Source organism: Cyclopterus lumpus, chromosome 25, assembly GCF_009769545.1.
Source record: "Cyclopterus lumpus isolate fCycLum1 chromosome 25, fCycLum1.pri, whole genome shotgun sequence".
NCBI classification, from domain to species: domain Eukaryota; kingdom Metazoa; phylum Chordata; class Actinopteri; order Perciformes; family Cyclopteridae; genus Cyclopterus; species Cyclopterus lumpus.
Window position 1 is genome coordinate 10,095,289 of NC_046990.1, and position 27,612 is coordinate 10,122,900.

The window sequence follows — 27,612 nt, forward strand, 5'->3', positions numbered from 1 at the left end:
TAATACATATATATATGTATTAATATATATATTATATATATATATTAATAAATATATATATATATATTTATGGGCGGATGATGTGATATCTTATTTTTCTAAATCACGACTCGGTCATTTAACCCTCCCCTGCCATGAAGCACGAGCTCACTAATCATGCACAGACGTGCGCCAACGTGCTTCTTTAGCCACATATCTCTTGGCGGACTAAAGCGCTGCATTCCGCCCCACCCCTTACAAACATCACCACCGCCACAGTACCTAAATCAGGAAGCACCGTGACACGTTTGTTTTTTATTCCTTCTCCCTACTCCTTTTTCTTCTTCTTCTTTTTGTTGTTGTTGTATCCGATACGGAGACACTTGAGCGACTCCCACAACGCACAGGGGGGGAACGAGGCGTTATTGTTGACGTCGACGACCACCGCTTTCTGAAGGAAGACTGACAGTTGGTTGCATCCAGTCCGAGGCTCGAGCTGTGGATGCATTTGTCACAGAATAACCGGAGAAGGGTACGTGTGCACAGTCGACCTGGTATAACGTGAACAAATGAGTCCACGTAACGCGGACGTTACTATCGCCACAACGTTACTGCTTTTTGTTTCTTCTTCTCCCCCAAAAAGGCACCGCAATACGTGGCGTGACGAGCGTAACAACCGGCCATGGGGGGGGGTGGTGGGGGGGTAAATATGTTAGGAATGTCATTTAATCGACCTCGACGCGGCTGTTCGCAGTGAGTGTTTGTTTCGTGCGGACCACCGTCACCAGACGGTGCCCTCTTGCTTCGTCAGGTGCTTTTGACAGTGTCGCGCGCCCCCCCCCCCCCTCCCCCTCCCCCTCCCAAATACTACAGCCACCAGCACCCGCCCTGTTGCCTTCTCTCGCCGAACCAATCACAGCGAACACAGGCGGCGTACTTTCACCGCTTCTGTCGCCCGTAAACACGCCGCGCGCGCCGAGCGCATTTAAGCGCCTGACGTTTAAGCGGCCGACGGCGTTTCTTCAATCCGGCACGCATAACGCACGCGCGGCAGGACTTTAACCCAATGAAATCCTGACGTTTCTATTTTGCTGAGTGCTGTTTGCTACCCGGAAACCCGGTTTGCGGTGGGCCCTTGGACCAACATGTTATTTATTCATTTATTCTAGATTTAATTTAATTGCGGATATGCCGAATTGTAAACAATGCAAACTGTGTCTTGAATTTAAATGGAGTCTGACTGATTTCAACGAGAAGGGAACATGTCGGTGTTACTGGTTTCCATACATTGTTTTGGTCTTGGCCAGTGGATGGACAGGTCAACTGAAACATAGGCTATAATGTGACGCCTGGAGGAAATTAAGTATGACATCACTCTGCATCCTAAGCAAGGACTGGCCAACAAGCAAGCTGGACTTGTTGCTTGACTTTACATGCAAACAGGGAAGGCCTGTGTGGGGAAACTGGACATGTTGACTCCATGCACGGCCTATAAATAAAGTACATGAGTGGATCTGAACTGCATTGATTTATTAAAGCCTGCAGTCCTGGGTGTCCTCTAGCCAGGGAACAGTCTGCAAGGTAACCTCTGGCTCCATTTTTATACGAACTGCATGTAGGTTTAATCCTCACCTTGGCTTCTTTTTTCTCTCTTTTCTGCCCATCCTCCGTTTAATCTGATAAGGACGGAACACAAAGCAGATTGTGTTAGTTGTTCAAGATCGTGTTTGTTTATTTTTAAGGTGCAACACGTAGTTGGCCCAATCCCCACGTGGCGGATAACATTATTGAACGAGTGTTTCTCTTTCCACACAGACCGGCGCTGCGGTGATGGAAATCTCTTTCGTGGTGATCTTGTAGCTTTTCGTGGCATGTCAAGGATTACTAACTAAGCTTGTATCGACGTATACGTAGCGGGATGCCGGCACTTGTAGGTTAACCTTCGCGTAGCTTGAGGCGGAGCCTCTGTTGGCCTGCGACTACCTGAGGTGGGAAAGCAGCAGGAATGCATTCCTTTTGTGCGTTTCATTGGATTTGCCTCCGCTCAGCTGGGAAAGAACATGCCAAGAGGTTCGCTCAGCCGCCCCGCTGTGTCCCTCTGCATTGCTTTGCATACCAGCAGGCCGTGCGTAAGAAGTTAGGTGTTGTGTGAAAATCCCCCACACTGACTGATGTTTACCCACTCTGCCCAGTGTGTGCGTGTGCATGTGACTGCACTCTATAATGGTTACTTCCTAGAGGCGATACACTGATGTTAGTCAACTTCCGTCCTCCTCGCACACTCACAAACTTCCCCTCTTCTCTCACTTCCCCTCCTGTCTGCGCCTGTTCTTGGCAGACAGGTTGAGTCACATTACCTGCTATCGGATCACCTCCTCTGCACACAAAAAAACGCATTAGCTTTGCCTAAGGCGTGGTGCTGCCTGTCAACTCGGGGGGGGGGTGCTACACTGTCATCCGCAGTGGTGTCGCAGTGTGTCGGCTCCTCGCAGGGATCACAGCGGCAGATGGTTCGGCTGAATATTTTGCATATGGAACCAAATCAAGGGGTGGTAGCTCAGATTATTAGAAATCAAATCCCACCCCCTCCAGGTGGCAGCGGTTGTGAATCGCATTGAGCTTATGCTTCGGGGCCCGAGGCTTCATCTCGAGGACACCCCGGGGAGTGACGGGAGGTGCGTGTGCATAACAAATCAATGCTTGAATTAACAAGGCAATAGCTATACACCGCATTGGACCCCCAGGAGTGTTATAGTCCCCCTGAGCCATAAGCTTCTTCAAGAGGAAAGTCCCACGGCTGTTAGTCTGTGCAGAAGAACCGCCGTACATTTGTCTGTCCCATTGACTGTAAGATGTGGACAAAGTCATCGTGACGTCACCCGTTGGATTGTGGACTGCCGTTGTGAAGCCTCAAGTTCATTTTGACAGTCGCCACCTTGGTTTTTGGGGTTTTTTTTTGCAACCAGGGGTCTATTTCTCGTACGTGGCTCAACTAAGTTGATCAAATGTCCTGTTAAATTAAATTAACCCGATGATTGAAATCGGGCTATCTTGGTTTCTCAAAGGCTGATGCCCGTCCTACTTCAAAAGGGGGAAGCGTCGATCACAGAAACCATGATTTTCTAACAGCACATAGGCAAATAAACTCAAAGGAAGAGCCTCTTTTCCTCTTTAACTTTGTGACGTGAAGGCTGTATTTGTCTCAACCAAAGATAAATTAATTGCCACCGCGATGACTTGAACAAATTGTGATTGCAGTGTTTTGGCATCTGTCTTCACGTTACATTTCATTTAGCTGATGCTTTTATCCAAAGCGACTTCATACACCGTAGACACAGCTATGGAGAGCAATTCAGGGTTAAGTGTCTTGCTCAAGGGCACGTCAAGAGCTAGCAGAGGGGATTGAACCGCTGAACCTCTGATTGAAAGACGGACCTGCTAACCACTGACTCTTTTAAAAGCTAACAACAGCAAACTATGTTAGGGCAGGTAGATACACCATTTTATCCATTCCTTCCACTTTAAAAAAAAATGTTTTTGTTGTATTTGGCTTCGCTCGCTCTTTCACCTTCACCTTGTTTTTTTACAAACATGACATGTTTGTAAGGTTGCCCTGTTCTGGCAACCTGACAGAAAGAAAAGTAAATCGAGGCTGAAAGAGAGAGAGAGAGGAAGTAAGGCTTCCTGTAGCATGCACTCATCTCTATCTGCATAATAAAATGCAATCCCCGTCGGGGACAGATGTTGACCTTTGACCTCAAATATCTTAAGAGGGGAGTACTTTCACGGGTAGATGGGGCAGTGTGTAACCCTATCTTATCACTTGTTCCTGTGTTCCCTCTACACACACTCATAGGCTCGGCCTCATTACGTAATTGACTCTCAGTCGAGTGCAACACAGTGCAGTCACTGAACAAGAAGCTGTTCTCTTTCTTGCTTGCACAAGAGCAAACTTAAAGCGAAACAACGGAGCCAGGCAACGACAGACACACACACACACACACACAGATTTGTCAACATGTCGTGCGTGCCCGACCGGCTTCTTATCTATTCAAATATGCTGGCAGCGGTTACGGCAGAATGAATGCCCTGTAAGTGATTATTACATCTGTGCCTGTTATGGGAAAGTTGGACTGGAATGCTTGTATTGCATACTAGCGGGTGACATTTTGATTTACTAACAAGCTCCAAAGAGTGGCTTGAAGGAGTATCCTTCAGCCAGGGCAATCCCAGGTGGCGTGAAATCCATACGAGCAATGTTGCTTTGGCTTTGTTGGTGATTGTTTCTCCAAAATGGAACCACAAACATGCTTCCTGTAATAAAGCGCACCTCGATGTGCCGAACGTTATTGTTTCCAAACCTGAGAGTTTCCCTGCGGTGGTTATTGTAGAGTAATCCATTCTCCCTTTTGGACAATATTATAAACCGCTCATCTGATTTATGTTGCAGCAGGGTAATATCCCTCATCTTCACAGACCTACAGTCAGTGAAATATATAGCTGTATCCTCACTGAAAAACAGAAGGCGTGGCCTTTATTTATTGGTTGATTTAAGTGTTAAGCCAAAATTGCAGCAGCCGGCGGCCTCAAGAAGTTATTCATGACTGGTACTATTCCTTTAGCTGTTCTGCAATCTGTCTGTTGGACATTGCTGCTTTTGTACTCTTACTTTTTCTACAAAAATGGAAAAACACTTAAGAGCCTCTCTTTTTTTCCATTATCTCTGTTCCATTGTTAAGGTGGAAAACTGCAACCTTAAAGGGAACAGAAAATATGTCCAGTATGTGGGAGGTTTGTTTGAATGCCTACATGCAGGTTATTGTTGTTGTTTTATGTCTTCTTTTTTGTTGAAAAAGCCACATGTGACGGACAGCCGAGACAGATAATTGTGCTGCAGACCCTGCCGAGTGGTAATGGATTCGTCCAGGTGCTGGCCTGTATGCAGCCGCCCCATCGTAAGAGCTTTTCCCATCCTAATGGTGTATTTAAAGGACTCAAATACACCTGGCAATTAACAGCGAACGCCTGGGTTAATTTGTGAAGGAGCCATTACATTTATTTCGACCTATCTTTGGATTTCTGAAGAGAGAAGGTTGTTGCATGTAATTGCAGCCTTGTACCACACACTCCCCAACCACCGCCCCTCCTCTCTGCATCTCACACTCTATTATGCAACAGTCTTTTGCAAGTCCTTGCAGGATCTCTGCTCTGATTGTGTAACATTCGAGAGCGAAACTGTCTGCAAGGCCTCCTCCACGTTAAGGCGCGTACCACTAGAACGCTCTCCCCGTTTCCCCATGTGAACGCTCAGCCACTGACGATATAGTTGTGGCCCTTTTTTTTTTGTTTGATCAACAGGGAGTTTCAGCTTATTTTTTGTATCCTTAGTTTGTGCTTTCCAGGACTGTTACGGCTCAACCAGCAGCTGACAACCCATTCTCTTAGTTCACAAAGGCTTTTTCAAATTCATTTGTGAGGTTTTTCCACACCAATATTTCTCTATATTGTTCATAGAGCAACTCAATGTAAAGCCCTTATGTATTGGGAGAATGCTAAGTCGTTACTAAAAGTCACTATAATCTTCAAATGTTGTCTCATGGCTGTCTGTATCACGGAGGTCCAGTGGAGTGTCAGCTGTGTGCAGATGTGCACAAAAATAAGCCACAGTCCTTTTCTTCATTCGGCTGGCTAAGTGAGGTGTGTATCCACTAATCGGGAAGCTCCGTTTTCCTTTTGGAAGTTGTGCAATATTCTCTCAGGTTGTTTCTCTCCGTCCGTTTCATTCCTTTAAGCTGCTTAAAGCCTTACTAGAGCAATTGTTGGTGCAACGAGAACCTAAAGGAAAACTAGCTTAGGCCTATTCAAAGGGTCAGTATGCAACATTCAGAGCATTATTATAGCAGTAAAGCAAATATATACACCTCCCTGTGTGTTGTGTTATCCGAGCTACTCTTCGCTTTGTTGACGTGGCCGTGCCCTCACTGGCTAGCTTACGGTTGGCGCTCTGCACCGCTGTCGTATGGAGGTTACAGCCGATAGCGGCGTCCCGACGCACACCTGCTGTTCCCCCTTTCAGCTCCACACTGTTAGCAACACGGCTTGCCGTAGTCCGTACTGTTAGTGCTGTTGGCACCGTTAGCTTCAGGCGTCGACATGTTGAGAGCCGTTGAGAGGCAATCGAAATGCATCGTTTGCGTTGAACTGGACAGCTCTCACCCACCTTGTTTCCATCCCCCCAAAAATAGCTTGAGGGAAAAAAAACAAACCTTTTGTACGCTACCTGCCCAGCTCCATAGAGCTAACAACCCTCAGGGCTGTTAACTGTCCCCCCCAATAATGAGCTCATTTTCAGAGATGGCTGCTCCCCTCTCCGTAGAGAGGCATCAGGAGGCCACACTATAATCAGACCGCTTATCCAGAAGAGAAACTCGCTCTTGTTTCGCTCTTGTTTTCAGTTCCTGGGAGCCCTTTTTTTCTTTAATTGCTTCAGTGAATGTTGAAGCACTGCTAAAGCGGCTGCCAGTGGTAATCATTGCTCCCTGTTCAGAGGACAACGTGATGATGTAGCAGCATCTCTCACTGCTTTATGTTTATTCACTGTCATGATCAATACTCAGCACTGCAGTTTGATAAACAGAGTTTTACACTTTCAAGTATCTAAACGACAGTTCTTATTTGCTTCAGTTATTGCATTTTGAGAGTGAAAGCTCAGACACCTGAGATGATCTATCCAGAGCTCACGTACACTCATGTTCATGTTCACTTCCAGGACGTGTCGGTGCTTTTCACAGACTTGGCAGTGCACCTTTTTGTCATCGATTTGTTTTATTGGAGGTATTGCTGCAGCACTTTCGTTTGACATGCTGTTGTGTACTCTGGGAAAAAGTTGCAGTGACAGAGTAATCACCAACACAGCCTCACATGTGGCCCTCCCCTCTTAGTGCTGCTCAATTACCTATATTGTAATTAAAGTTGGCGATTATCATTAAATGCTGTAATTTAGCAGCATTTCTGTATGATTAAAATAGCAACAGTTTCCCTTTTTTTTGTCGTTTCCATGACCAACAAACATATATTCGGATGGCACAGCAGCAGATGATGGGGAGGATGAGACTAATGTTGCATCGTCGACTGTGAAGAACGGCATCAGATTCAAGGATGACGACCAGTGTTGAAGGAGCTGCATCACACACAGGTGGTGAAGGGAAAGTGAAGCCAAAGAGGAAGTGCCTTTTTTAAACCCGGTTGTTTCAAAAAGAAGGTTGAGAAAATGACCCTACTTTTTACTTTGATTTAACCCCCGTAAACATTGTGAGTTTATGCTCTCAATTTTCAGGTCCTTCTACATTACAATACAGCATGGTTTTCATTTCGTAAATCAGGGTCCCATTAAAGTTTGCAGTAAACTTAAACTTGCTTACGGGCATTGGCAACCTTGTGATCTTTGGCCAAAATGCAGAACCGGAGGCTTCAAAACGGCAGATCGAAACCACCGATGGGATCACGGTGAATGCAACCACTTGTCATGTACAGTCTATGGTTTCAAACTAGTGGTAGCTCCGCGGACCATCAGAAAAAGGAAAACAATTGTGCTTTTGCCCCTTTTACTTGGATTTGTTTGGGGCGACAGGACGGAGGCCGGTTTTGAAACATGTCGTGCATGTGTCCTACTCTGTGTAAGCGAAAGGCAGCGAAACCCTGTTATATTACAGTAGAAAGAGCAATTTCCAAAATGTCTTTCATCCAAAGCCCTTCGGCCCGTTTATCTTTCAGCCAGTTCAACGCGGTGACGGGAGGAGCTGGGGATTTGAACCGCTAACCTTGTGTGACTCTGTGATATGCGGACAACTGGCTCAATCTTCCCCTCGTGGCCGCCGCCTCACGGTTGGACCTGTTGATCGGACCTGGTGCAGCCTCGTGACATCGGCATAAATAAACATGCTTGGGAGCGGGCCCGAGAACCCTCCTTTTTTTTCTAGCCGTCGACGGCTTTCTCACCAGCCCAAAACGAAGCGGTGTTTGTTACAGTTTCACACTCGAGAGGCAGCCCTCCTCGCTTCGATAAGGAGGAGGACAGAATGGTCACATAATATGCTCTTCACAGTCTTCTCCTGGTGTAAACACAGTCTCTGTTTTGCTTCCAGCCTGACAGCAGCATGGGCCAGCATCTAGGAAAGAGGGAGTCCCCCACAGGCAGCCAGGTAAGAGTCCCCACGGCAGGTTATCTTTGTTTTTGTGCATGCGGAATAATAATATCTTGGAAGTGTGTGCAGAAGCTCTCTTTCAAAAAAACGACGGCCTGAGAGTGAAGCATGTGCTGGAGACTTTTTTTTCTTTCACCTTATCAGTGTGAACGCCGGCCTTTTAGCAGCAGGACTTTGGACTCCGTTCAGTCATTCTGATTTATCGCCTTCATCTCTTCAGCCCGGCCGTTAAACCGCTTCACAGTGCGCGAGTCCCGAATGTCTTTTTGAAAAAGAGCTTACGTAACACAGCACAATGGTTCAAACCTACTAAATTCTTCTTTTGTGTATTTATCTCAAAGGTCTCAGATATAGATCTGTCATTATTTTTTCTTTCTACAAGGTTTAAAAGAGATCTTACGTTCCTGAGCCGCCTACGTGTTATGTGGTTACAACTGACTCGCTCACCTGCGGCACTTGGATCATGAATCCATGAATTTTTACGGTGATCACGCTGCCATAGGCAACGCTTCGTACTCCTCTCTCAGATGTGTTGAGCTGTAGTGATAAATGGAATAATGCACCGGCTCATTGCTTCATCTGGAGGTTTTAGCTGTGCAGAGGAAAGGGATGAGGCGGAGACGACTTGTTGAGTGGATGTTTATCCATATCCATTCATGTCTCTGCATCATTTTTTTGTATGTTGGACTCCAAGGCCACTGCTCTGGAGTAAGCCCCTCCTGTAGTGCAGTGTCCGTCCGAGGGGTGCCTTTTTGGGAGCACGGTGGGTCTCCGTGGCTCTTGGGTGTCGCCCTATAATAACCCAAAACCACAAGCCTCGTCCCAACTGTGCTCCGCGAGGTAAACCCGTTTGAACTGGAGGAAATAAATAGGAGATTGTGTGCATCAAGGCTGACACTAAAACCTCTCCGGGTCCCCCAACCATTAGCTTTGGCCCGGTGGTCACCTGGGCAAAGTTCAGCTGTCTGACATTGATAATGTAGCACCAAATCATTTTTTCCCACAGCAGCAACAATTTCGCACCATCTAGAAACGACTGATTTTTATTTATTTATTTATTTCGTTCCAAACTGATAGGTGTGAGGTTGCTTCCTCTACGGTTGAGAAAACTAAAGCCTCTACATCCTTTGCCGAGGTTTAAACAGGAAGTATGAAATTAAGTGCGATTTTCTTCTTTAACAAAACAAAGTCGTAGGCATTTTCTAATTGGCCGGGAAGCTGTGCCCCAGGGTTAGCACTTGACAGAAAATGTTCGCCACTATTAGTGCTGTAATTAAATAGAGCAAATATGCTTGAGAGATTTGGGTTTGAATTTATTTTATTTTTTTTACTCTATGGATGGAGCATCCGGCTTAAATTGGGAAAGTAATTTTAATTTAATGGCATCGCGCAATTAACCCCAGCTTTGCTCAAGTCGTCTTTGTCACAGCTTTTTTTAAATTACAGCGGCCGTAATGGGTTCGGGACATTATGTCCGAGGCTGCGACGAGGTACGAATATAAGTTTTCTAGCTTGCTTTGAGCTTCCTCGCCGCACTGCGATCAACAGCATTAGCGGCGTAGCTCGCGGCCATCTACCTGCCTGGTGCCTGTAATGGGCGGAGTGATCGCGGCGGCGCACCTGGAGGGGAAAAGGGGAGCCACGAAACAGCGGGGAGGTTGATGGTTCAGCCCGCAGATGATTTGTTTCCTTAGTCTGCGGAGCACACTCTGGAGAGGAAGGAGCAGGAGCAAGAGAAGTGGATTAATTTGGCCCGTGGGAAGCCGCCGGGAGAGGCGTGCATGTCGCATCGTTTTATTCCGCTTTTATAATTGTATATCTCTCTCGTCTTTTTATTATTTGTTTTTCCCCCTCGCTTCGGACTTGATTATCATGACATCAAAGTCAATTTAAAGGTCTCGCAAAACAGCCAGTTGTCATAGTGACAGTTAAGCAGGAACAGGGCGTGACAGAGTAAAGCAGGCCGTGTTTAGGCACTTGTTGTCTGAGTCGTGATCCCTTTCCCAGTCAGGAAGGGTAAAATATACCCATGCCTCCTTTTTGTCACACCTCAATACCTCTGACTAAATAACTCACACATTTTCACACCGATGATATTTTAAGGCGGATAAATAACGCCGCGCTCGTTCTTGGCTGTTGAGAACAAAGGCACACAGGTTTGCTCCGACGTTCCGAAAACGCCAACATGGCTGCCCTGAATGGTGACACGAAAAAATAGACATTTATTTCATTTTGCATTGCATTCATCCCCATTGTGTTGTTTGTACAGATTACTGGCAGCACGAAACTATGTTACATATCATGTTGAGATATTTCCTGCCCAGCTACAGAGTGAGTGGAATAAATTTTTTTTCCCCCCCCGACACATCAGAATGTGGCTGCACGGTGGTGTAGTGGTTAGCACTGTCGCCTCACAGCAAGAGGGCCGTGGGTTCAATTCCCAGTCGGAGCGGTCCTTCTGTGTGGAGTTTGCATGTTCTCCCCGTGGCAGCGTGGGTTCTCTCCGGGCTCTCCGGCTTCCTCCCACAGTCCAAAGACATGCTGCAGGTTAATTGATCTCTAAATGTCCCATAGGTGTGAATGTGAGAGTGAATGGTTGTATGTCCCTACATGTGCCCTCGATGGACTGGCGGCCTGTCCAGGGTGTCCCCTGCCTTCGCCCTATGTCAGTTGGGATAGGCTCCAGCGCCCCCGCGACCCTAATGAGGATAAGCGGTATTGAAAATGGATGGATGGGATGGACATCAGAATGTGTCACGGCTGTAGAGTTGGAGTGAAAACATTGTTTTCTTCTCCTCCAGCCTCACCCGTTTTTACTGATGCTGAAAAGTCAGAGAGCAATCCATCGCAGGGAAGATGGACCCCCTCTTCTGCACTTTTCTCTCCTTGGAAAAAGAACATGGAAAAGTGGCTCTCGATACATGATTGCGCTTGCGATAACCATCACCAGTGCTCTCTCCGCCTGCAAGTGTAACCCACGAATTCGTATTCTCAGATGGTGCAAGTGATTTTTGGGAAATGTACGAAATCTCAAAACGGGTCAAGAATGAGGTTGTCGGGCTAATTATTGTGCACAATACAGAAACTACTTTTAAAAAAATCAATTCATGTTAGATCAGATAGAAAACCACTTTCCAATATGATGCTACTTGGTCTCTGTTGTGACACAGCCATCATACTGGGACTGCTGAGTTGAAGACTGCAGTCTCCAGATGAGGGAGCTTGAGGCTCAGCTAGCAGACCTCCCCGGCTTCAGCCTTACTCCTGTATCCAATTAGAGCGCTCTGCGTGTTGTTACCAGCCCAGCAGGCTTGTTCTGGTCTTCTGTGTGAGATCCGTCCTCATCTGAATCATAAGTACACTTTTCTCACCTCAAGTCTGTTCCGTACCCTGTTGTGTCTTTACCGAGGATACCCTTGCTTGGCTCAAAGTCTCATCTATTTGAACCACAACAAGTGAAGTGCTTATTTGGAGGAGATGGTATACGACTGGGCATTGTAAAAGTACAGACACAGTGTGTCCGGTGCTCTTTATATCTTAGTGATATCTAAACACTGAAGCCATCGCCGAACCTTCAGATGGTGAAGAGGATTCCTTGAAATTCTCAAATCGGCCGAGTCCCGAAAGGTGTTTTTTTTCGAATGGCCGCACTCCTCTTTCCCTCTACCTACTCAAACATAAGGAGTACTTAGGCACTTTGAACCCCGTGCACCACCCGTCATACCGCACGGAGATCAGAAGGCTGAGTGGAGCCGCGGCAGGAACCGCCACAGCTGAGTGTTCTCGTCGGAGACGCCCTTCAAAGAGCAAATATGCTCACAAACATTAGCGTTTATCTTTTAAGCAGAACAAACAGCCAAGACACTCGTGTGCGGTGATAAAAGTGGTCAATTTTCCACTCAAATTCACATTTATTTTTTAAACAAAGGGTCCTTGATTCGAGAAAAAGAAGAAGAAAAAAAACCTTTGAAATCATTAGGACCTAAAAGTAGCAAAATGCACTCCACACAATGCGGCATTATTATGGCGTTAATTTTGTAAACAAGACGTAAAGCAGCCATCTGTGGCTTGCTGGATACAGTGTGTACAGCTTAGAGAAATACACCAACAGTGTAGGCACTATTCCAACGGACTGGGCAAGGTGCACTTGACTGCAATCTGCTGGGTTCATGATGATAGAGACCTCAGTCTCTGCATGTAATAACCAGCAGGGATATAAATGAGGTGTTTTGAGGCAAGTGCCTGAAATAATCAGCAAATTCAAAATGCTGGGGCTAAAATCCAGTCTATATTTCATCAGTTTTACTTATGTCAAGATACAAATGGTTCTTTTCGTTTGACTACTTGTGGAATCAGTCCGATGAGTTGCCCCCCGCCTCCAACAATATCAGTTCAACAGCAGCTCAGCACCAGGAATGTGGATTTGTTATTTGCATTGCAAATATTTTTACACCTACAAAAGGTGCAAGGCCGACTTGAAATATAAGACAGCTGTATAATAATAATATGCTGCTATGCGTGTGGGTGTGCGTTGATAAAATCCAACAGAAGTTTAGTACTGAGTGTCTTTTTAATGATGGGAAGACACGTTGATGTGCTAGACAAACAGTGTTATGTGAGCTATAATAATGCACACAAAATTAAATATTGTGCGTCTCGCTCTTGTGTTGTCATTTATTGAGGGTATTTGGAATAACCCTGGACAATGTGTCTCATCTGTTAAAAGGAGAACATGTTGACATCCTGTAGATAAGATGGAGAAAAAGCACAAATGTAAAATAATTGAAATGCAAGTGTTGTTTACTGTTCTTTACATTAAAAAACTGTCTGTGGTTTGATCAGATTTGGTTTGAGTGGCGAAGCAACCTGCCTAACGTTTCCGGCTAAGCCCCGCCCACCTCAAAACGGGGAAAAGAGCACAAGGAATCCAGCATTGAGCCTGTTGATTAAATCTGAATGTCACTGTGTCAAAAACAAATTTGCATTATTTGTTTACATCATTGAGTGGACAAATACAATTTTCAAAAGCGTGGCACATTGTTGACCTTAACGTGATTTGCATCGGTAAGTGCTCGCTCACCACTCTCGTCTCGGCTCACAGGGATATGTCACAGTTGCGCTCCTGTCCACAGTTTTTGAACAGTGTTGATTCCCTATGTTGGCAAACCCACTCGGAGGAGGAGGAGGAGGAGGAGGAGGAGGAGGAGGAGGAGGAGGAGGAGGAGGAGGTGTTTAGTTCATATGGAACCACTCCAATAAGAACGAGTAACTTTACTCGTATAGCTCTGGAAAGAAATGAACATGTCATGGAGACTTAAATGATTTAATTTGTGCCCGTACAGCTAGGTCTAACAATCCAGCGTGCATCATCTTTAATTCATGATCAGCCCTCTTGCTTTACAGTGTGAATCCTGCCTTAACAATTCAAATGATGGACTACATTTGATTCAATTCAGTGTATTTTGTAAAGCCTAGAATCACAAATTACAAATTTGCCTCAAAGGGCTTTGATGAACTACAACGGATGAAATATTAGATATTCTAAAAATATTTTAAAAAGGAAGTGTAGAACCTTCTTTTGAATGTTATATGAATGGCTCTCCGAGCATAATTCTGCTGCAATTATAAAGCCCAACAGCCTAAATAGATGTAACGATCCCTGTTGTTCTCTCTCCGTCTGTTGGTTTCTTTTGCTCCGTTGCCATGGTACGTCAGTGCCTCACCTCTTCAATCTGTTTTTGTGTTCCTATTAAAGGCTCCGTCACCTGAACCTGAAGCCGTGCAGACGGCAGCGGCAGAAGAACCCGAATCACCGGATGAAGTCTTCGGTAAGGCGTCAAACCACATCTTGAAATTCAATTCACATGCATATTGACTTTAATGTTAAAGGACAACTACAATGAAGTGATATACATGTTTTTTATACTGGCAACCTCGGCATCTCCAGCACCATCAATAGAAAGTATTCAACATAAATGTGCCATAACACAAAGAGAGACTGAGAGATATTACAACTCAAGCTCATCATTCAATGAAATATAGATAATGTGGTAGTTTCCAGAAGCACAGTGGGAAACTTGTGTTATCAAGAAATCTGCAGAAGCTGGAACGACTTTAATGACCTTAAATCCACATTAACACGGTAGAACTCGGCTATCTTGACTCGATATCTCCACAATAATGAAAGGCGTCTGGCTCAGAGGCTGCTAATCCTGCAGCATGACATTTGTTTGGAGTGGGCAATCTGGCAGCTGAAAGGTTACCATGAGGTTGTGAAGACCTACTGGTCATCATAGTGAGAAACATCTGCTGCGTGCATCATAGATTAAGCTTTATCGAAAAAGAAAATGCAACAGAAAAGCCCAATCTACAGTTTTTAAGTGTACCTTTCCCATGAAACCGACATCCTCGATGTCTTTTTGTGCCACCTTGAATGAAACCATCAGTGTCACTGCGGCGTCCTGGAGCTCAGTGTGAAGCCTCCCAGGGTGAAGGAAATAAATAAAAAATAAAAATGTTTTCCTCCTTCTCCCTCACATAAAATGTGACGGCCAAAGCCAAACGTGTAACGACGAGAAGGCAAAGGTAGTTGTTCATTCTGCAAGACAATAAAACCCTCAAGACGGTGACCGCGTGTGTGTGTGTGTGTGTGTGTGTGTGTGTGTGTGTGTGTGTGTGTGTGTGTGTGTGTGTGTGTGTGTGTGTGTGTGTGTGTGTGTGTGTGTGTGTGTGTGTGTGTGTGTGTGTGTGTGTGTGTGTGTGTGTGTGTGTGTGTGTGTGTGTGTGTGTGTGTGTGTGTGTGTGTGTGTGTGTGTGTGTGTGTGTGTGTGTGTGTGTGTGTAGGAGGAGCATGGAGCGTTCAAGACATCGGGAAAGGAAAGACAAGCGCGGTCTGTTTTCACCCTTCTGTGTCAGCCTCGACTGTTTCCAGGGTGTGTGTGTGTGTGTGTGTTAAAGGTTTGGATATCCAATATCATTTGCCGTTATACACATTCTCTTTTAAGGAACCATTTTAAGGGTTAAAACGGTTCAAAACATTACGATTCCCTTCTTGTAGCTCTTCCACGGTGCAGAATCGCCTCGGGAACCATCGCCGGCGTGAATAAAATGTAATTGTAACCCCAGAGATCATACAAATATTAGATGGATTCATAGGCTGCGACTAGGATTAAATGATGGGGCTATAACTCCAAGAGAGATACTCTGACTTTCTTGCGTTCTCACTGATGCGTCATTATCAACAGGACAGTTACACCTGCCACACGGAGGCGTCGTCACGTTGATTTCCGAGCTATTCGTTAGCACTTAATTGACGCTCCTTGTGTTCAACACGTAATCAGCACGGAGCCGACTTGGAGGACGCGCCGCTGACACCATAGCGACACTTCAATGCTCCCGTGCAACACACAATTACTTTGAACCCTCGCGGGAACGACGCGGTTACCAGGCAGCGACATGGAGGCTTCTGACGCGTGCAGGCGTGCAGGCTTGCTCCTTGCTTCCGTTATTCAATGGCATGACCACATTGTTGTTGTTTTTTCTCACGCCAGTTGCCCCTGCGCACCTCCCCGTACTCACACAGGTGCTTTTTTTTTTTTTTTTTTTTTTTTTTTTTTTGCAGCTTGTCATGAGAACATGAATGATTTAGGATGCAGGTTCACGGTAAGCAGCTGACTAAAAAAAAAACAGGAACTGCCTCATTCAGGTTTTCAATGGCGTTTGAGCCAAAGGGAATATTAAACGCAGGTAAGGGGAAATCAGAGCTGTTTGATCGTTGCTGATCAAAAAGCCGCCCGCTTCAGAGTGGTGCAGTTTCCTTTTTGCTTAATGTTTAACTGGTTCTTTGCTCAGTCAGCACTGCTTTCTGATGGTGTGTAAAAATACCCTTTTCTTATCAGTTCCTAACTCCTACTGAGGGAACATTGCTGTTAGGAGGCATTTAAAGCCTTCCTCTTACCCGTGCATCAAGGCTGAAGTAATTTAGAGCGATTAGGTTGATTCAGGGCAAAATAAAATAAAAGGAATTGCCACCAAATTGGCACAATGTGAGTGGTTTATGACGGGCGGGTTAGCTGCGCTTTATTGGAGCCTGTTTTGGTGAAGTCGTCATCGGCAGGCGTCATGACTGGTCCGGGCCTGGTCCAGCGTCTGGGGATGTCTCCATGCGGCACTTCCTGTTTGCACTACTTTTCCACTGAAGGGCAAACACCACCATCAGCTGTGCGGCTGATAAAAGCCCATTACGGCCCCATTACCTGGGCCGGCCTGCAGCAGAACTGACCCCCTGTCTCTGTCGGCCTGTTCCGTCCTGACTCCGTCTGGGTCACTGTTCCTTCCTCGTCACAGGGTGAGGTGAGGAGAAATGATGGGGGGGGGGGTGTATATTTAAAGTTAAATGGACTGCACACATTTCCTACTTTAGCAAAAACATGAAAATAATTGTTAATGCTGGCCCAAGAGTGCACATATTGCCTGCGGAAGTGCTTAGATTGAAGTGCACCATATAATCTTCCGAGCTGCTCCTTTCATATAAACACAATATACATTTCAGTACCTGGAATATCATTTTATTTTCTCCGTTCAAATAACAGAAGGATGCAAGTGCAAAGAGGGTTTGGGCTCCTTCTTTTGATTAAAAAAAAAAAAAGATTGTCCTTTTTGTTGTTATGCTTCAGTCTCTCCCTCCTACACCCACGCTCATGAAAATGAGAAGAATCCATATGGGTTGTGCCTCCCTGAGCGCTAACATTACAAACATGCATCAGAGTTGGTTATAAGAAGAAGGAAATTTAATTCAAATATAGATTTCGGAGCACGAGGGCTCGTTTTCTTCTTTCTTCTTCTCCCTTTTATTGTTAAGCGTTGCGCGTTTCCATCTTGTTGAGCCTCATATCACGTGTGTGTGCAAAGAATCTGCACCTTGTCTGTGAAGCAATAACACCGTGTGTGTGTGTGTGTGTGTGTGTGTCTGAGAAAGCTGATACAGTAAGGCCCTCTGGCTGTAACAGCGGAATGAATGAATGAAGGGCTTATTATTCAAGCACAAAAGTAAATACGGTGTTCATACTGGACAGCAAAAGTGCAGAGATCGCATATTGACATCGACGTGCGAGTAGACCCCAGAGTTTTGTTTGAAAGGACTCGTCAGCTGTTGGATGCCGACGAGTCAGCAGCAGACGCACTTTGTGCAATTACTGAGGAAGAGGAACCGATGTTAAAACCTTTAAAATAATACGGTAGTACTAATCTTATATGATCCTCTGCAGTGAGTGAAACACACACACGCACACACACAGCTTTTGTCCTCTGCATCCCATTCAGTACACTATGAATATATCGTTCCCTGTGAGACCTCAATTCAGTCCTGCTTGGTATGGGCGGACAATGGAAAGTATCGTACAGAGAGAGACAATTACAGAATGCAAATGCATTGACTGGCTATTGCTGAACAACATCCATTCACAGATATTATTCAAAATGGACTTTTTAATTGTAACTCTTAATCCCCGTACTATCCAAATCTGATTTTGCCACCTTGCACAATTGATGCATTACATTGTAAAAATAATGGAAATTGCTAACGGAGCATTTTATAAACAATTGCATCACCCAATAGCACTAGCTGATTCTAATGTTTCATCAGAGTTCTTAAAACTGCACATGTATCTATCTATAATAATAATAATAATAGTGATTAGATTATCTTCCTGATCTTCTTGAATCAATATCAATATTTCAAAACATAACAGTATTTTGTGTACAAAGCAAGCGGCTATAGGGACTTCTAACATGTCCATGGCTTTCCTGTCCAAGTTTGTTTGTCCGATCGTTTTGTCGTCTCGGTTCGTCCTCAAAGCGTTCCTCGAGGGAACCGAACGGCGTCGTCGTCACTCGTTTCCCACAATACGGTTCCCCCTCCCGGCTCCCCTTGGAATCTTAAGGGAGGAACGGGCTGCTTCACCGGGCTCGGAAACAAATCCATGCACCGAGCCCGGTGGGGTTAGTCAGAGTGCTCCTCCCTACGGGGGCCGCTCGTTACTAACTCGGTACGGAAGCTTCTGAAAACGCAGATGAAGACGGAATCGGAGCGTTTGCCCCTTTTTTAGAAATGAGAGTTCTCCCTATGAAGTCTTGTGACTATGTATTACCTGGTTTAGTTTCTACGGATGAAGAGAGAGAGATGATGGATTTAATGCAGCATTGACTTTTTATGGATTGAGCTTTCATCAGACTCAAATATCCAAAGGCTCCAGGCGTGGCCTATAACCTCATTTCTTTTTTTTTAAACGGGTTGAATATACATTCATGCAACCCAAATAATGATTCTTTGGGAGGCTCATTCACACACTGTAGATTCTCCACAAGGAGGCGCCGTTCAGACAAGGCACGTTTATCTGTGGAACACATTTTGTACTCCAAGTGCTTTACATCCCGCATTGAAACATTGAGAAGGAAATAAAGCGTGGAACATAAAAATGTTCCAACATGAAACATTGTTACCAAGTGATCCTCAGTTTTTTTTTTTGGAGTCATTCTACAGAGATACAGAGCAACGTTAGCATTTATTTGTAGTCTCCCTTCCGCCGACCTGTTGAATGCACTGGTTGTGTGTTTTTGTCTCCACCAGCTCCTGAGGGAAACATCTGGCTCTTTAGCTGCTAAACGCTCCACCGTGTTCACCAGCTAGTCCCTCACTTTAAGGTTCTACTCTCATGTGATGGACAGGCGGTAGAACATTCTGGGCTTTTAACTGAAACCGGCTGCCTGCCGCTTTTGAACACCTGTGTGGAGAGTGGCTAGAACAATCAGCTGAAAGTCTAACGGCTCCGTGGAGCTGACGGTTGGTATATACAGGTGTATATGCATGTTTCAAATGCGCCCATTTTACAAAAGTTACAGTAATATAGAGAAGGCGTCTACAACCGATCGATTATAGAGATAGTTGGCAGTGAGCGGTGGATCAATACGCTTATTAGCTGAAATAAAGTAATAAAGTCAAAAGTCGTGAACCTTTTTTCACCACTTAAACGTTAACAATTCAAGTGTGTCCCACTTTATATGACCCGAGCTTTAAAAATAATAAACTTTTATTTATGGAGCACTTTTCATCCAGGAGATGAAGCTCAAAGTGCTTTGCAAAAAAAAAAAAAAACTCATTTAAACAAAGGCAAGGGAAATTGAAAATATGAGAATAAATAGAAATAGTTCAGAATAATAGAAAATTTATTTATTGATGTTACATAGCCCTTTTATTGTCAGTGCATGGCTGCATCCCCAATGTGTAGTAGAAGTGCATCCTACCAGAACACAAGAAATATGTGTTTATTCTTTTAATAATACACTAAAAAAAGAAATGCACCTTAATGAATGAGAATGACGTAATATTTGAAAGACATTATCGTAGAGTTGCAGCCCTATTATTGAGCATATAGTTCACACGTGTCCAAATCAGACGAGAAGTAATCACCTGCTTTCCACCCTCTTTTCCACCCTTTGTTTATCTTTCACAACACATTCAAAATCCATTAGTCATTACAGACCCTAGACACTGAAATGGCAACAATATGCATCAATGTGTATGCGCTGTATATTCTCCCGGAGATTATGTTGGCACTGCTGACTCACTGCATTACACATTATTGAGAATATGTATTGGCGTGTTCCTCTGCTGCTGTGCATATATATATATATATATATATAGCGCAGTGGCTCAGTCATTTGTCTCTGTGGCCGAGGGTGACACGAGCTGCTCCGGGCCCCTGGCACTGCCAACACGAACCCCCCCCCCCCCCCCCCCCCCTTCCCCCCTCTCCTTCCCCCTCAAAAGCTCTGATTGTTAAAAGGGCAGCATCCCATCAGTGGACCAGTGTTTGACACCATTGTTCATATTCTCCCTTTCTGTCCCCTCTCACCACGCTTACTCGCCTCTGATCTCTTTCCCTTTTCTTTCAGTTTAACCTCCAAGATGCAAAAGCTACAATGTGCACACGCGTGCACATGTTTCCCTTTGATCTGTCAAATGCATTGCTTATTACCCCCCCCCCCCCCTCCCCCTCCCGTCGGCAGCTTTTCCCGATCACGCACACCATGTATATCTGTGCGTTCTGCGCATGTTTGTTTGTGCGCCATGTCGGAGGAGATTGTGTGCGTCCATGAGTTCAGGAGGCCACGTCATCGGGCCTCGACCATCTGTGTGTGTGTGTGTGTGTGTGTGTGTGAGCAGCTGGTTCTGTGGCTACCAGAGTCCAAGGGGAGGGCATGATGGGTAACCAAGAGAGTACAAAAGTACTACCCTGGCTACTGAATCCCATATGTCGGACAAGATGAAGTGGAGTTTTAAATTAAATGGTTATCTTTGGCCGGTTAAGACATCTTATGTTTCTTTTAATCCGTGGGACCCCTCTGACAGATCAGAAAGAATCTGCATTCATGGTCACCTAGCACAGCTGGCGGAGACCACTGCGTCTCTTTGGTAACGCGCCTCGGGTCCAAACTAATATCCCTTGTCTGAGTTTTTTTTGGCATCAGAAAATCAACGGCACTTACATCTGTGGAAATGCATTTCATGCACCACCAAGTGGGCCTTCAGCGCAATTAAAGACGCATTGCCATTCAAACTTCGCTACACACGCCTTGCTGGCGTGCGGCCTCGCCAACTCCCAAATGTTTCGTTTGCAGTGAGATCTCAATTTCGTCTTTTTATTTTTTTGCCTTTACTTGCAAAAAAACAACAACAAAAAAACAAAGTGTGAAGGTGGGCTCTTCACGGTTCGCATTTTAGTGATTGGAAAAACCAATCAAATGTATGATCAGACACAAAAAGTGTACTTTTTTTTATCTGGGTATGTGATACCTGACAGGTGTTAATGGGATCAGTGCGCCCCGCAACTGTTTCGTCTGCTCGTGATCAGATCGCTCAAGATTAGAGACGACGCCAACGTGAACAGGTCTGCAGTATCAGAATCCAGCAGCAAATGAAGTGTGATATTAAACATAAATCTCCCGGTGGGTGAAAATACTGAATCGTTCCTATAACTAAGTGAGAGCACTGGTCACAGCTATGCATGCTTAATACCACCCTGTTTAAGCCCATGGCAGTGCCGGCCGGAGGCGTTATGTTTTAGGATGCCTGTCACTCTGTTCCTGCCCTTATCGTGAACACGGTATCTCGGAAAACGCCTCGAGCTTGTTGTTGTTGTTGTTTTTTCCCCACGTGGAAGCTAAAGGAGGAACGGATTAGTGTGTGTTGGCCTTTCATGTCATGCCAACTAAACCCTCATCTTCCACAGAGATATAGAGCTGTATCAACACACTAGGCTGAACTGAAATGAAGTTTCGTAAGTGAGCTTGTAGGATAATTAACCTTAGATCATTATATTACATTATCACAGTATAATGTATGACATCACTTAATCCAGAAGACACAGTGAAGTCCCAGCAAGTTGTAACCATATATATGTATATGTATGTATATATACATATATATATATATATATATATATATATATGTGTATGTGTGTATGTGTATATATATATATATATATATATATATATATATGTATATGTGTGTGTATATATATATGTATATGTGTGTGTATATATATATGTATATGTGTGTGTATATATATATGTATATGTGTGTGTATATATATATGTATATGTGTATATATATATATGTATGTATATGTGTATATATATATATGTATGTGTATGTGTATATATATATATGTATGTGTATGTGTATATATGTATGTGTGTATATATATATGTATGTGTATATATATATATATATATATATATATATATATATATGTATGTGTGTATATATATATATATGTATGTGTGTATATATATATATATATATGTATGTGTGTGTGTGTGTGTATATATATATATATATATATATGTATGTGTGTGTATATATATATATATATATATATGTATGTGTATATATGTATATGTCCATAACGAACAGATAATACATAATACAAGTAGGTACAAATAGTCTGGATATGTTCTATCATAGAGAATGTACAACAAAGCCAATTTGGCACATCAAATAGCGCACACACACACTTTATTGAGGGAGAACTTGCAAAATGTATAATCAACTATTCTCAAGAAAACAAGAGTGACACTGAGAGAGCTGTAAAAAACAAGCAGATTTAACAGCGATGGAAAATAGCTGTTTTGTTTGTCGGTAAACAAATTGATGCGAGGAGCTGCTGGTGATGATTCATTATATTCGGCCGCTTGGATGAATTCAGACGCTTGTGTACATCATGGAGCTCGCAACACTCACAGCACACAAGCCAAGCCCAATGGGGCGCGTACATTTACACGCAAAGGGTAGTTCGGTTTCAACTTGACATGCCAAAAACAGATAGATATCCATCCATCCATCCATCCATCCATTATCACCTCTTATCCGGGGTCGGGTCGCGGTGGCAGCAGGTTCAGCAGGCCGACCCAGGCTTCCCTCTCACCCGCAACACTTTCCAGCTCATTCTGGGGGATCCCGAGGCATTCCAAGGCACAGATAGATATATATATATATGAATATATATGAAGTTTAAAGGTCATGAACACAGCCTGTGTTATAAGAAAGGAGTGGTTCTGCTGAGGCTCTTATCTCGCCCAGAGAAATCTCCGAAGGACTAACGTCCCGAATGCCAAATGGGGTTTCAGAGACAGAGAGGGTCTTTTTTCCTCCAGGCTTGTGGGTGCTTCAGATCTACCATGAATGCAGCGGCAGAAGGATTCTCGCCCTTGTTGGTGGGAGGTTTGGTCCGGGGCCACATAGCGATGGATGTTTTTTTTCAGAGGAATGCTTCCCGTGCCGCGGTCCCACCACAGTCCTTGTTGTTGTCCCCGATGGCTCGGCTACACATCCTCTTCACACTGAGGAAGAGGAGGAAAAATGAGGCGATTGAGACCCACTCCCCGCATACCTCGTCCCTCTTCCCGAGATGCCAATCTGTCCCAACTGCTTGCGGGGATGCGGAATACCTCCGCTGGGCAGATCAGATCTTTTTGGTGCCTTCACTCTTTAAACTAGATCGTGGAGGAGACGGAGGTGGTCATGGAAAATGGAGTTCTGGGCACAATGATCTGAGGGTGCTAGATCACAATAATTATGAGGCCATCTTGCCCATTTAGTTGTCAAAAGGACATCTTGGAATGAATCACGATGAAGTAAAAGGCTATTTTCTGGCCACCTTAAGACTTGCTAAGGACCCCTCCGCTAAACCGATCAATGGATAGACTTTCTCCTGCGATTTCAACACGTGAATAAATCCAATATTCATGGCAGGAAGCTGAAAGAGAATATAACAGAGCCCTGCTTCTCTCTGCGGTGTTGTGAGTCAGACGGACACATAATTGGCCCTTTAGCGTTGTTTACACGTTGTGCGACTTTTGCATAACCTAATGTGGTGAAGGGGGGGTGGTGAAGAAACACGCTGCATCATATTTGGCTGTTTTTATTCCCCTTGGTCTCCTTCACTTGTCTCTAGCAGCATCTTGGCGAACGGTGGGGAAAAAGAAGAAAGAAATTGAAGTACGATATGAAAAGCATATCCCATTCTCTTATGAATATTCTCGGATGTTTCCAATTACTTCCAATCCCACTGAACACATTTACCAAATAGCAATTATTGAACCATGGGTTAGGTGTTCTGAAGGTGTTATTGGGCTCTGATGGGGGCTGATTGATTGGCTGACCCACGGCAGTTGTTATTAAACCAAAAAGGGAACATTTAGTCGGGGAGCAAACAAGTTATTGACTGTAATTTCAATCGGTAAGATGAATACAAGGTAATTGATTATTATTAACAGATGACATGTGATGATAAAGTCTTGACAGAGTCTTTGGCGCGTGGACTCGAGGGGCGTCAGCAAGACGGCGGAGATGTCGTGATTGACAGCCCCGAACCCGTGGCGACAAGGAAATCATGCGCGAGGAGTGAACGGCAGATGTACGAGAAATTCAAAGCCCAAAGCACGCGAGGGTATCGTCTCCCCGGGCTTCAGTTAGACGTTGAGGCTCGGCCCAATTAATAAGAATCAGCCGACTGAGGAGCGCCGGCTGTCGCACGGCTGTCAGTGACCCAGCCACTGAAACTAGGTGGCTTCAAAGGATCCACCTGAGATGTGTCGGGTTCGCCTGACAGTAAGCGCTCAGCTTAATATAATATGGACATATAGCAGGGGTTTTCATCCCATGTGTGGTTGCGGTGAGTGGTGCCGGCGTGTGGGATGATCCGGTCCTCCCAGCTTCACGATGCAGGGTGCCAGGCTTGTCGCGTTCCGTTGATTGCAGTTCAATTTGGCTGCCGTCCGATTGTCTGCCTCTCCCCCACATAACACAGACTGGATGGATGCACATTTGAGGGACTGTGAACTGCGAAACGTACACAATGGAATAGCTTCTTTTTTCTTTTCTTTTTTTCTGCTCACGTGGCTCAAACGCGTAACTAAAGCCACCTGAAAAAAGTCGGCAAGTCCCCGGAAACTACAATACCACCACGTAATGTAAGCGTGGGGCTTGAAAGCAGTTTGGTTTGAGTAACCTGGCGATTATGGAGGCAGTTAGAACGTGTGGGGGAGGAATTTAATTGTTCAACATTAGCCGGAAAGATAAGCACCTGGCTCTAATAACTGAGTCATAAGCGTCAACAGCGCTGTCCATCCCGCACATAGGTATTATGCGTTTGTACACTCTTTTAATAAGAGCGTGCAGGGAGTCAGATGATTAATAAGTCACTCATCAGCACATAACCTTTTTGTTTTATGGCCACACATGATGGTCTGTATTGTCTGCAGTGTTATGGACGGTGAAGGGCTGTTAAAGTTCAACCATGTCAGGGTGCTTTTTCTCTCCGATATTTTGTATTTTATTGCTTCTCCACTGGCAGATGGTAGCATGAGCTGAGAAACATGAGCAACAGTGGACGGATGCTGCAAATGATTTATGACGACTCACGGGGGCCGGCCTCTGAAGACCAGAGGAGCACACCAAAAAAAAAAAAAAAAAGGCAACAGTGGAATATAACAATAATACTAATAATTCATGAGTTATATTTACAATTATTTACCCTGTGCAGGTTTTACATGTAGCTATGCATTGACATGCTTTTAGGAGGCTGTGCTGCTGCAGGTGAGGACAAAGCTCCTTACACGAAATGTCGTGAAAACACAACAGTCAGGTTTTTTTTTTTTTTTAAACCACCATCAACATAAAATGCCTGCAACATGCTGACCGTGCACTCAAATATTGATAAACCACTGCATCCAGCTTATAAATATGGATCATACACCAATCTGACTTTTTCAGTCCCGATGCCAATACATCATGCTGAGGTTGTATACCAATATTTAAAGCTGTATGCCTCCATGTGTGGACGTGACTGTCGGGAAACATCCGGCTCGACTGAAACATTGCTTACCTTACTTTGTGAAACCGAATGTGACAAATAAATAAATAGATATGAATCGTTGCGTATTTCTTAAGATAATCCTTTTTTTTTTTTTTTTACACCAGCAACTGGTTAAAAATCTTCAAAATTAACAGGAATTACAATTAATTACATTAAAGTGTGACACAAATACCGGAAATAAAATGTCAGTATTTAATGTGTGTGTATATATATATATATATATATATAACTCAGAGGAGAGCATGTGGATCTTTTACTGCAGGAACAGGAAGAGTGACGTGCAATGCAGGGCGTAATAGTCCCTTTCTTCATATCTGACTCACATGGAGACAAATTGCCTGAAAGCGACGCATAAATTGCACCAATTTGTTCAGATTGTTTCATTTTTTCGTGAAAATATAATACGTGCATGTTTGTTTTTTCCCCCCCACAAAGTGGCTTCAATATAAGCTTCTTCATCTCTGACTAAAACCTGTCTTGACATCATATTTTTGCTCATTTTTTTAAAAGTCTTTGAATGGAATTGGGCATCAGCCTCAAAGCGGCTATAACTCTGCTTTTTGTGTCTCAAAATGTCCTATGAAATGGAATAATTTGAAAATGAAACCCACAGAGAGAGACAACTTTCACGTCGTACTTTTTTTACAGCCGTACGGCGTAGAGGCAGCAAGCACTTAGGTAGCAGGTGCAGCAGGTATCCAACTGGCGGGAGACGGTTACACATCATCACCCCCTCAGTCTCGCACATTCTTTTTTTTAATCCCATCTAAAATTGTGAGAAATCATAGTATAAAGTTGTGCCTGGCAGCTCCGCGGCCAGAGACGCCGGCCTCATTGCTTCTCGGGGCCCCGAATCAGATAAGTGTCAACGTGCTTAGGGTGGAAAATCCATACTTATAGGAGTTATTTTAGGGACACCGGGCCCATTGTTTTCCTGTAATAACTATGCGGCTCTGACAACAGGCCACTGTTTCAGACAATATTAGCATGCAGATTCTCTGGTGTAGCGCTACACCACTTCTTCCAGCACAGACGGCGTATTGTTCGGCAGACCGGAATGCACTCGACGTCCTCGTCTGTGGGAGCTGGCGAACCTAATGGATGGCTGTGGACGTGGACGTTGGAGAAGCCGGCTGTACTTCCACACGTCACTGGGAGTGATACGCCGGAGCGATGCTTTTATGCTTTTACACGGGCGAACTGACACACGAGCCGTGATAATGTAGGGAAGGGGTGGGGGGGGGGGAGACAAGATGTGCACTACACTGGGATGCGGCAAACAATTCGGGGAGACTTCTGTTTATTTCACTGTCATCTTGAAGAAACTTCTCCTTGTAAAGTTGAGTGAGCCCAGTGCCCCTGAGGACACAGGATGCGGTGGATGTGCCCTCAGAGGTCAACCGCCCTTGTCTTTAATCTCACATTTTGACTTTTATTTTCCTTTCGGCAGGTACGGTTTGTCCAATAAAAGAATGTAAGCTCTGCTAGCAGGAAGGTCACCCCCCCCCCCCCCCCCCCCCCCCCTACTGCCCGTCAAAAGGGCCCATTGTGCTGCTGTGGTTTTGTTGTGTGCCATGCAGGCCCATAGATGACCCTTGTTGTTTCTGCGCAGGCCTGGGTGAGGCAGATGCCAACCAGAACAATGGCTGCGTCTCGGAGAAGCCGGCGGTGACTGACTCCACGGGCGCTGAGGGCCCCCGCCAGCCCTGGCCCGCCGCCAGCACAGCTGACCCCGACCCTGACGAAGCCACGCCACGCCCCCACCTGGCCCGCCTCTTCTCCCGAGATGCCCCGGGCCGAGAGGACAACACCTTCAAAGAGCGACCCTCCGAATCGGACGAGCTACAGACCATCCAGGAACACAGCGGAGCTTCAGAGTGCGGGTCGGACAGCCCCGAACAGGAACTAGACTAGCTTTTTTTTTCCTGCTCCCTCCCTCTCTCTCTCTCTCTCTCTCTCTTCCCTCCTCTGTTTTTTTTTCGATCTCTCAT

General features: G+C 44.9%; 1 protein-coding gene across 2 annotated transcripts; it reads left to right on the forward strand.

The window, feature by feature from the left end:
- The first annotated feature begins 215 nt into the window (after window positions 1-215).
- On the forward strand, window positions 216-27,557 carry LOC117728040 (myelin basic protein-like). 2 transcript variants are annotated; one of them, XM_034528718.1, is made up of 4 exons: window positions 216-511; window positions 8,124-8,180; window positions 13,939-14,011; window positions 27,234-27,557. In XM_034528718.1, exons 1-4 carry the CDS (start codon window positions 482-484, stop codon window positions 27,533-27,535), a joined length of 462 nt encoding a protein of 153 aa, XP_034384609.1. In that variant the 5' UTR covers window positions 216-481; the 3' UTR covers window positions 27,536-27,557. The 2 variants fall into 2 exon arrangements, with proteins under 2 accessions (XP_034384609.1, XP_034384611.1); XM_034528720.1 differs by lacking the exon at window positions 8,124-8,180.
- The last annotated feature ends 55 nt before the right edge of the window (window positions 27,558-27,612 follow it).